The following is an 11409-nucleotide window of genomic DNA, read 5'->3' on the forward strand; positions in this document are numbered from 1 at the left end:
TGTGATCTCTTATCTAAGAAAGGGAAATATTAATACAACATGTATGACTATTTCCTACAGGAGACGCTTCAGGTCAGGGAGGGACAGGGCAGAGAGGACAAGGCTACACACTAGATTGTTGCACTGCTGGTGGCAGTCACAGGGCTATCAGAGGCTGTGTAAGGTGGACTGAGGAGGGCCCGGGACCCACAGCACCAGGATCACCTGGGCATCTGTGAGAGGTCCTCACTCCCAGCCCCCACCCCATCCTGCTCCATCAGAAACTCTGGCCCTCCACGAGCACTCCACGGAACTCTGATCCAGTCTGAGGAACTTGTTCTATCATCCCCAAGCATGCCTGAAACTGGAAGAAAAAGTACACGAGAGAGAGAGAGAGAGAGAGAGAGAGAGAGCAGGGAGAAAGCAAATACAGAGGACAGAGCAGTTAAATAAAGCCCTAAAGTCCTGAATTTGAACTGAAAAGATCAGAGTGAATTTAGAGCCCAGCTCTTCCCCCTATAAAGGCCCAGCAGCACCTAGAAGCCCAAGCACACAGACTGGGATCTCCAAATACCATCTCCCACCAGAAGGAATCGGGGCTCCCTGAAGAAGGGCTGATCCAGGGCCAGAGCAGGAAATGCACAAAGTGAGTCTGGAACATCATGTCACACCAGAGAGCAAAGAAACTAAAGATTCCTACAACAAGGATTCCTACACCTCAGCAGCCAGCTGGCAAACAGACACAAGGCACAACCTAGACTCTTCAACAAGCGATAAGGAACCAGAGAGGGTGAAACGGAGACTAAGATTTCAAGACAGAAGGAAAACATCAATCTAAAAACCTATCGACACTAAATAATTTAAAGAATTTTTTAAAAAAAGACATTTCAGACACACTGGAAATGTAAACACTCAATATTCGATACTAAGGAATTGTATTTTTAGAAGTGATAAAGACTTTGCAGTCATATTTTTTAAAGTCCTTATCTTTCAGTGCTACAGGCCGTCTTAGCTCAGGCTGCCATGACAGAACACCCCAGATGGAGTGGCTTAAACAATACATACAACTGTTTCCCTCCTCGTTCTGGAGGCTGAAGACCAAGGTGCCTCCTTGTGGCTTCCCAGTGAGGGCTCTCCCCTTGCTGACTTGCTCTCCCAGCCTCTCCTCCTCTTATGAGGCCGATGACGAGGTCCCCACCCTCGTGATCCAAGCCAATCCTAATTATCTCCCAGAAGGTCCCGTCTGCAAATACGACCACATTAGTGGTCTGGGCTTCAGTGTAGGAATTTGGGTGGGGCATACAAATATTCAGTCCACAACACATACATGTACTGATAAATGTTCCATGCCTGAGATTTGCTTCAAAATAACAACAGGACTGGAAGGAATGGGCGGGGGTATAGGGGGTATAAAGAAGCAAGACTGTCCACTTTGTTGCTGAAACTGAGTGACAGGCTTGGAGGGGTTCTTCATACTATTTTTTTTTAATGCAAGTTCTCAAGCTTCTATAATAAAACGTTTGAGTGTTAACAATTCTCCCATTTCTCTTGCCCTTTTCTCTTTCTCCTTTCTTCCCAGCACGCATCACCTAGTGCATGACATAATTTACCCTGTATGCATACAACCTACGCTCTCGCTGGCACGTAAGCTCTAAGACGGCCAGGAACAGATGCTGAGGACATGCTCTGATGGTGAGTCCAGGACCTAGTTCTACACCAAACAACACAGGGCCCCCAAAGGCCAGGATGTCCTACAGCAGATGGAGTGCTGGCACTGGCTGTCAAGTTCTCAGAAGATGAATCTAAGTTTAGAATCGGTAAGATTACACTGAAAACTGCCAGTACGGCTACCCTACTCAGTTCTTCAACTGCTGAACTAAAGAAAGTGATGTTTCGATTCTACTTAGCTCTATGACTAAGGCTTTCTCTCAGGGGTAACTTGAGAGACAACCCCCTTTCTGTGTGGGCAGACGGGGTCTGATTCTCCCACCACTTGGCAAGGTTGCGGTGGACGAAGAGTCGGCCACCTTGGGCCTGGTCCTGTTGCATCACTAAATACTGAGGGGCCTTGATCAGGCACAGAAACTGACCCTCAGGTCTTCAGCCTCAAAATGACCTACCTGCTGGCCCTTCCCGCTGTTCACCTCAGTGCTTAAGAACTTTCAAGCTGACCTAGCCAGACTAAGAGTGCCTACACGTGGTGAGCTGTGAATGTAGTAAAAATTGTTACCACAGGCGTTACTGTTAGTTCTAAGACTCTACCTAAAATTGCAGCTCTGAAATGTATGCAACTACTTCTAAACACTAAACAGATCTGTTGAAAAAAGGAAAAATCTCCAAACACATGACATGACACTCCCTGGTGAAAGCAAGGTATAAACCTGTTGTCAGTTTCTTCATAATTTTTCTGTTCACTGTTTTTAAAAAATAATTTTATTTACTGATGCAGTCATTCATTTATTTCTGGCCGTGCTGGGTCTTCGCTGTTGCACAGGTTTTTCACCCATGGTGGAGAGGGGGCTTCTCATCGTGGGGGCTCCTCTCGTGGTGGAGCACAGGCTCCAGGGGGCGCGGGCGTCCGCAGCGGAGGCACGTAGCTCAGCAGGTGCAGCTCACACGCTCTAGGGCACAGGCTCAGAAGTTGTGGCACACGGGCTCAGCTGCTTCATGGCCATGGGATCTTCCTGGATTAGGGATTGAACCCCTGTCTCCTGCATTGGCAGGCAGATTCTTAACCACTGAGCCAACAGGGAAGCCCTCCCTGCTCACGTCTTTAAAAAATTTGGCAAATGAGGGCCTAAAACAACATTGAGGAATGAAACACCATGTAACACATGTGCAGGAAGCCAAATGAAAACATTTATTTTCTTGGGGGGAAAAAAAGGAAAGAGAGGTTCTATAACAGGTTCATCTTTTCTTAAGAGACCATCCCACCTTGAGTCAACATCTCAAGCCCCAAATTCCAGATACCATGGACTTGCTCAGGGGTCAGGAGCACAGTAAGGCCATGCCTCTAGACAGAGAAAGTGCTATAAAACCAAAGACACATGAGGGATGCTGCCGACGTGCACCTGGATGCCAGTGCAGACACTGTAATCAAGGAGCTGACCAGCACCCTCAGAAGGTTTGTCCACATCCTGACCCCACCTCCCCCGGGCCTGAGAATGAACCTTATTTGGAAAAGGGGTCTTTATAGATATGATTAAGTTCAAGCTCTCAAATAAGATCATTCCATATCATATACAGATGGGCCCTACATCCAATGACAAGAGGTCACTTGTCAGGTCAGATAAGAGGCAGAAGGGAAAACACAGGGAGAGAGAAGGCCATGTGAAGACAGGGCAGAGACTGGAGTGATGTACCTACAAGTCAAGGAACAGCAAGGATTTCTGGGTGCTGGAAAGAGGCGAGAAAGGACCACCTCCACCCCCAAGGCCTCAGGAAGAAGCAGAGCCTTGCTGATACTTTGATTTTCAACTTCCAGTCTCCAGAACTGTGAGAAAATAAATTTCAGTTGTTTTAAGCCATTCAGTTTCTGATAATTTGTTACAGCTATCCTAGAAAACTAATACATGTGGCGTAAAATACAAAAATCAAACGCACATCTTCCCTAGTGCTCTTCCAATCCATCTTTTAGATATGTTTTTGGCCATACCACTTATATGTTGAAATAAACACAGATGAACAGGAAATTCTCAAGAGGTACAAGCACGAAGAACCACATAAAAAGAACCTCACTAATCACCAGGTGTATAACACCAAAACTACGATAGAAGATGGCCTTGGGCTGGTCAAAGAGTTCTTAGATACGATATTGAAAGTATAAGAGAAAAAAAATGGGTAACTGGACTTAGCATTTAAAATGTTTGCACTTCTGAAGACAGATTAACTAAAAGACAACCAAAGAATAGGAAAAAATATCTGCAAATCATGTATCTGATAAAGGAGTCCACACACTGGAATACTAGACAGCAAGAAAAGGAGGCGCCAACTGTCGTTGGTGCAACACGAACGAACCTCAGAAACATTGCAGAGTGAGAGAAGCCAGATAGAAGACTGCATGCTACACGACTCACTTCTGTGCAACGTCTAGAAAACGCCAGTCTATAGAGACAGTAAGCAGATCAGTGGAGCCTATGCCTAGGGGCAGAGATTAACCGCTAACAAGTTCTTGGGGTGATGGAAATGTTCTAGAACTGAACTATGGTGACGGCTGCACAACTGTGAACATTTACTAACAGTCTGAAAAGTGTACACGTACAATGGATATTAATTTTACAATATGTAGACTAAAGCTCAATAAAGCTGCTCAGAAAAAGAAAAAACAAAAAACTATAACCTGTCCACTAGATTGGCAAAAATTAAAAAGATATCTCCAACCCAATAGGGCAGAGTATAACTCGGAGGGCAGCTTTTTCACAGGGCGATTCGGGCTCTCCCCTTCTGACCCAACAATAATACTTCTAGATTCCATTCTTCATAATGAAAATGTATTCCTGCTTTATTTATATACTTTTAAGGTTAAAGTTTCATTTCTAAAAGTTACAGCTGTATCTTTTTCAAAGGCTTCACCCAAATGCCAGGTTGACAGTCCCTCGATCCTAAATGCTCCAGAGCAGAAGCTCAATCACAGACCTGAGAATGCTTCGGTTTGTTCATACATTTCTCCTGACTTGAAGTAAAGAAACCTTATCTGAACACAACTCAGAAGGACTATTTCCAACATTATGGGCCATGGAACTTTTCTTCTACTGGATTAATATGTATTTCCTCGATTCAAAAACCCCAAAGAGAAAATGCTCCGGTACCAAAAAACAAAGAACCACCTAAGTGCATAGCAGTTTACCTGAAACCAAGTCTCAGCGGCCAGGACTCAAACTCTCCAAACATTTTCCTACAAAGCTATCTAATCTTGACAAAGACATGTATTTAAAGAAAGTAACTACACCATTAAAAGCTCCTACCTTACATATAACACAGTTTCCCCTTTAGAGTAATGTTTACTCACTTATTAATTTCCTCTACAAATATTTACTGAGCACCAACTATGTGCCCAGCACCATCCAGGTGCCACAAATACAGCAGTGAACACAGCAGATGAAGTTCTGAACCTCACATTCTATTCCAGGGCAGCCTGGATTGTGGTGGAGAGCAACAACCACAGGGAAAAAAAAAAAAAATTTGTCAGGGGTGCTGAGCCAGAAGACTGAGCAAAGTCCAAGAGATGCCAAACGCTCACAGGCCTGGGAGGTGGCAAATGAGCAGCCCCAGTGTGAAAGGGAAACACCGAGGGGGTCAGGAGAGCGACAGGACAGGGGGTGCTGGGCCGTGTGGTGTATGAGGCCCGGCCAGGAGGCCAGCTGGGGGTGGAGATGGGGGACGTGGACAGAGGGTCTCAGAGCCCACAGGAAGTCCTGAGAATACTATGCCGAGAAGGTGGGGGGTCCCTGGAGAGGCGGAAGCCAAGGAATTATGTGCCAACTTCTCTCTTGGAGGGACTGCCCCCAACCCCAGAGAGAATCAGCTTCAAGGGTAAGGCCAGAAATGAGCCGGCCAGCTGGAAAGCTGCATGGGTCCCAGGGAGAGGTGAAGGGGGCCGGGGTTTCGGAGAGCAGCAGTGAAGGCAGAGAAAACGGGCTGAATCCTAGATCAATTTCAAAGATAAAATGGTATTTGCTAGTAGACAATGTTGGTTATGAGAGAAAGAGAGAAGTCAGAATGACTCCAAGGTCATCAATTTTAAATTTAAAAACCAAGTATTCTCAAAGAGCAAAATACTGCAAATACACTTAAAAGTCACATTAAGCGCAGTCCCACGGGACGACCTGATTGAAAGTGGGGAACGAAGGGAGTAAAGACAGAAGGGAAGGTGAGGTGAAGGAAGGGGTGACAGGGAGGACCTGTGGGGGCCCCTGTCCGTCATCCAGACCCCCCAGGCCAGAGCAGAGGGAGGGGGGATCATCAGGGAGCCCTGGGAGACAAGGCACCGGCACTCCGTCAACTGGCAAAAATCTGTTTTTAGACAAGAAATTCTCAGGTAAGTCACTTGCCTTTTCAAGAAAAGGTGACCAAGGCCCTTCCTACCTCTCACGTGGACCAGCCAACTGGCTGTCTGCTCCCCTCCAGCCCAAGACTGCCTCCTGCATGGTGTGTGCCATGTTTATTTCAAAGAGCTTAAAAAAACTCAGACCCTGAGTCTTACTGCATAAACCAAACTTCACTGGAAACTCTTCAGGAACACATCTTACAAATCAAGCCCATGAGCTGAAGTTCAAATGGAAAAGGAAGTTTTTCGCATCTAAATGACTGGTTCAGACCCACCCTAGAGTTGGGCTAACATACTAGTAACATCGGTTCCCCAGGTGCCCCAGGGTACCGCAGCAAACCCACAGAGGCCCAAAGGATGTCCCAAATCTACAAGGGGAACAGCAGTACCGAGCCATCCCAGGCCCCAGGAGAGTCAGTTTCAGTACTACATCGGCTGTATTTCTTTCAGTGACATCATTATCATCACAAAACAGGGTAGCTGTTGTGATGAAAGGCAAGTACCACCCCACCCCCACCCCAAGTCAAGCGAGCCACTGCATCCAATCTGATCCCCTGGTTAGAGAGGTTGTGCAGTGCCCAACAGGTGCCACCATCCCAATAGTATGCTACTGTGGTTATCTAAGAAAGAAGTAAAAAATTTTCTTCCAACTTATGTGTATTTTTTTCAAATAACTTCTGTTAAGACATAATACTTAATAAAATTACTTGAATCTACTTTTAATAAATGGAATTACTAAATACTCTTTTGAGTCTAGAAGTGCCATGAAAACATTACTGAAGACACCAAAGCCACCATGGAGAGAGAAAACTGAGGAATCTCTGCTGAGAAGCTAACATTTTTTGCACATTCATCATTCTTCTGAGTACTTTACACATCCTCATTCAAGCCCCTATCAACTCTGTGACTGGGTCACAGGTGAGGAAGTCATCACATAATAAGCCGTGCCTGCTTTTACCTGCACACAGGTGGCAGCGCCTTCTAAAGCCAGGGAGCACAGGCAGTAACTCCTCCAACCAAAGTCCCGACCTCCAACCATGGCCCAAGGAACTGCGGTCTCCGGAGGAGATACATTCTCCCCCTCTTCTCAACTGTTACTTCTCTGCTGACTTAAGAATGCACTGTGGACCAAGACCTGCATTTAAGTGTATCAGTTTAAAAAGAGGACATTTTAAGTTACTTTTCCAACAATGAAACTGAGAGTGGTTAAATCAACACCACACTTTTATGCTTGGTAGAAAATCACAACCATGCGAATTTAAAAACTTTAACCCACAGGGAGAGAAAAACAAACTCCAGCCAGGTACAAACTGTTACAGATCTACTCATTTCTTCTATCTTTTCCCCCACTATGAAAATTCATAATGTCATATCCAGAATTCTAAATATAGAGACTGAGAAAAATTTAAGCGGCAACATCCAGTGCAACTGGGTGAGAACAGATCATCATTTGGATGGAACACTGCTATTTTTCAGATACTACACCAATCTCATGGTGATGCTTTCGAATTGTAGGGCTGGAGAAGACTCTTGAGAGTCCCTTGGACCGCAAGGAGAACCAACCAATCAATCCTAACAGAAATCAACCCTGTATATTCATTGGAAAGACTAATGCTAAAGCTGAAGCCCCAGTATTTTGGCCACCTTTTTCAAAGAGTGGACTCACTGGAAAAGAAGGGGGGCAGCACAGGATAAGATGGTTAGATAGCATCACTGACTCAATGGACACGAATCTGAGCAAACTCCAGGAGAAAGTGGAGGACACGGGAGCCTGGTTTATCACAGTCCATGGAGTCACAGAGTCGGACACAACTGTTCAGTTAGCAACTGCACAACAATTCTGGGTAGGATACCAATAAATCAGTGAAATTACCATAGCTTTGCCTGCTAAACGAGACAGCTGGAAAGGAAACACCTCTTTCCTAACATATCCTTAGATCAGAAGCCCCAGTCTTTATTCCAAAGCAGAGAACTGATCCAGTGGCTGAAAGAAAAAAATCGAAGCTCCAACTTAAATTTAGACTGAATGGATCTGCTGAATTGGTTTCAGTTTCACGGTGCATCTTTCATGATTAGTAAATTATGCTATAGATGTTCAAATTGCTATGGCCAGGTGATTCATCACCCAATGTCATCACACCAGCAGCACCCCTGAGAGCTCGGAGGACAACCCTGGGCATTTCAGACACATCTCCCAACACTGAGACGTTTCTGAAACTTCCCAACCCTGGAAGTCTAAGCAAATCCTCGACTAAGGTGGTCACTCTGCACCAGAGGCAGTTGGGCAGTGGCTCTGGAAAATTTTAATTATGAACTGTAAGTCATTAAAACTTCTAGATAGCTTCAGAATATCATTAAAATAATTTAACAAGGTTTTCAAGTAATGATGTATCCTGTTTACCCCTAATCTCTGGGGACTTTCCCCTCTTCTCACAGTTGCAAATAAATAGTTCTTAAATTTATCTGAACCAGTAACATTTTACATTCTTCTCAGAAAGGCTGATGCACAATTCATTCAAAGTAAAATGTTCTAAATTCTATGAAAAAAAAATCTGAAAATGAGTTATCAACTCTGCTGTCATTTTTACAATGAACAAACACAGACTTCCTGAGGGTGCAATGGCTGGAAAAAGTATTAAACACTTTTGAAAATTAAAATGCTGCTAAGGGGGCTATGTACACAACAGCCAAACCTCCAGATGGACTTTTAAAGCAGTTTTTCTGCTACCTTTATCTACACTGCTTAGACTAGGGGCTCCCATCAAACGTGTGCTGCAGAAGGAATGGAACGAAATGAAGAAAATATGACGCAAAACCAGGACAGCAAGTGCTTACTGGAGCTCCAGTCCAGACACACCAAAATGGAATTTCAAGTGTGAACTATGAAGTCAGCTCTTCTAAAGGTTAAAAAAATCTTTAAATTTAAAAAGATCTTTTTTATTTTTCAAGCTAACTTTCTCTGAAAGTTTACTGAAGCCGCTAATGAATGAATGGTTGTGCCTTTGAAAACAGAGATACCAGTACGGACAACAGCTTTAAACACCGGGAAAACCTCCACCAGTGTAGCTTTTACAGTAAATCTGTAGGAAAGGAAACTTTCCCAGAGTTGTTTGCCATGTATGTGAAATGAAACTAAACATGTCACACGTATCTCTAACACCATGAGGACAACAATCTCCCCACTGACTCAAGGCTGAACCAACAGAGTTTTAGGAACTTCTCTTCAAGTATGTATTTACACAATGCCTACAGAAACACGCCTAGGAAAACGGAAGCTAAAGGCTATGAGGTATAATGAGACATCTGGATGTCTCCACAAGTAATACTGATCCAGTACTCAGAGCATGGAGGGCACTTAGGGAGAAGTCCCCAGGATCTGGGAGACACTGAACCCGAACACAAGCACCACCCAAGTTTGGCTCCTCTTCCCTCAGGATACAGAAAGCACCTGGAGATTAACTGCAGGGCCTCCAGATGACCACTGCATCCACCTGCTCCCTCAGACTGAAGGTGCAGTCCTGAGTAAGACTTTCAGTTGGTAAGTGTCCTGGTGAAAAGGGAAAACCTGGCTGAATTATGCAAGTGTCTAAATTCAGATGTGACAACAATCCATTTTCCTAAGAAAGTTTATCAGCTAAACATAAAGCAACAAAATTCGACTTTAAATACACAGTTTCTCAGCAATATGACAAGAGGAAACACACAAGGAGAGTATCCATTAATCAGAAAAAAAAGTGAAAAAGAATGAGAGAGAGAAACTTTAACTTTTAAAAGGATCTTCTACCTACAGAACTGTCTACTATGGCCTAAGTGCCTGCCCCCGGATGTTGCTATAAAAAGAGCGCTTCCCTTCAAAGTATAGAAGACCATCTGAAAAAAATAAACTGACGACAAAAGCACTGTCAAAAGTCAAAACTCCTAATAGCCTGAAATATCTGCAAGTCAGCAAAACGTCAGCCAACATTTCAACACTTTCCATAAACTCACTGCTTTTGAAAGTACTGAATTCTGAGGTCACGACTGTAAATATTAGAGGGAATTTTGTAACAGAAAAACAGTTCTTTGTGGGTGCATAAATGTGGCATCAAAAAAAAAAAAAAAAAAAAAACCACAAAAAACAAACTGACAGCCAAAACGTCGAGACAACGGTCTCCGTCCAGAGCGCTGAGAGCTCGCCGAACCTTTACACGCCATCTGTGAAATGGGTCTCTGCTCTGTGCCGGCGTCGCGGGCGGGGAAATCCTGGCCCGCGGTCCCAGCCAGGAGGGCCGGCTGTGCACAGCTCTGCCGGGCGTCCTGCGTCTCAGACCCACCACTTAATACGTTCCTGAAGTGCACACCCCGTCTCCTAACAGCACAGCCGCACGCAAACTTCGTCCACGCTTGTGACCGAGCGACGGGAGACCCGCTGCGGGGTCGGAAGGAACAGTATGCCCGGAGGAGACGGTCTCCGCCGCGAAGGACGGGCCGCGAGGGGCAAGCTGCCGACCCTGTGGCGGGACGGGGCTCAAGGCGGGGGCCCCTCGGGGCGCACCTCAGTCCGGGCCGCCCCGCGTCCCCGGCGCTATAAACTGCAGCCGAACAACCTGGAGGGCGTCCCCGGTGAGGTCAGAGGTCGCCTCCAGGAGAGCTAGGAGATCGGCCCCGGGGAGGTCGGAGGTCGCCCGCGGGGTTAGAGATCCGCCACAGCCGCCGCCCCGGCCACACCTCTATTCCAGGAAGTGGCCGGGCCGGAGCGCGGGGCCCAGGAGCCGGCGACCTGGGCCGCGCTACCCGCCGCGACCGCCGCCCCCTCCCGCGCCGCCGGGCACTCACAGGTGACGATGGGCTTGTTCTCCATGGTGTAGATCACCGGCGGCAGCGGCTCCTCAGGGGCGTCCATGGGCGTCCGGCGTCACCGGCCCGGCCCCTCGCGCCCCATGGGCAGCCCGAGGCCGCGCCGGGCCAGCCCAAACCTGAGCGGCGCCGCAGCCGCCACAGCGACGCCCGCCCGGCAGCGTTAAGCAGCTCCAGAGCCGGCCGCCCGCCGCCGCCGCCGCCCGCCGGCCGCATCCACTTCCGGTACCGGCGCGCGGCGGGTACCGCTTCCGGGGCGCGCGCTTTAAAGGGGAGGCCTTGCCGCCGTGCGGGCGCAACCCTCCGACAGAATGGTAGCGGGGGCTGTGCGAGGATTGGTGGAGCGCTTCTCTGCTCCTGGGGGCCGACGCACCCGTGAGCCGGCCGTGGGCAGTTGTGAGTCCCTCCTGGGCCCCTACCGTAGAGGCTGGACGGCCGAGAGCCGCCACCCCAAGCCGGCGCCCTCGGGCAGACTGGGCTGGCTTGGAAAGGGCCGCCCAAACTCGCCCAGGAACATCGCCCCCGCCCTGTCCCCCACGCCGCGTGCC

General features: G+C 47.2%; 1 protein-coding gene across 1 annotated transcript in view; it reads right to left on the reverse strand.

Moving 5' to 3' along the window:
- Positions 1-11032, reverse strand: part of TRAPPC10 (trafficking protein particle complex subunit 10) — a 75305-nt gene extending 64273 nt beyond the window's left edge. Inside the window, exon 1 of the mRNA XM_040266867.1 lies at positions 10841-11032. Coding sequence (XP_040122801.1) covers positions 10841-10907 — 67 coding nt within the window. The 5' untranslated portion in view covers positions 10908-11032. The remainder of the gene's footprint in view (positions 1-10840) is intronic.
- Between the last annotated feature and the right edge of the window lie 377 nt (positions 11033-11409).

This window comes from Oryx dammah, unplaced genomic scaffold (assembly GCF_014754425.2).
Source record: "Oryx dammah isolate SB20612 unplaced genomic scaffold, SCBI_Odam_1.1 HiC_scaffold_2, whole genome shotgun sequence".
Lineage (NCBI taxonomy): Eukaryota > Metazoa > Chordata > Mammalia > Artiodactyla > Bovidae > Oryx > Oryx dammah.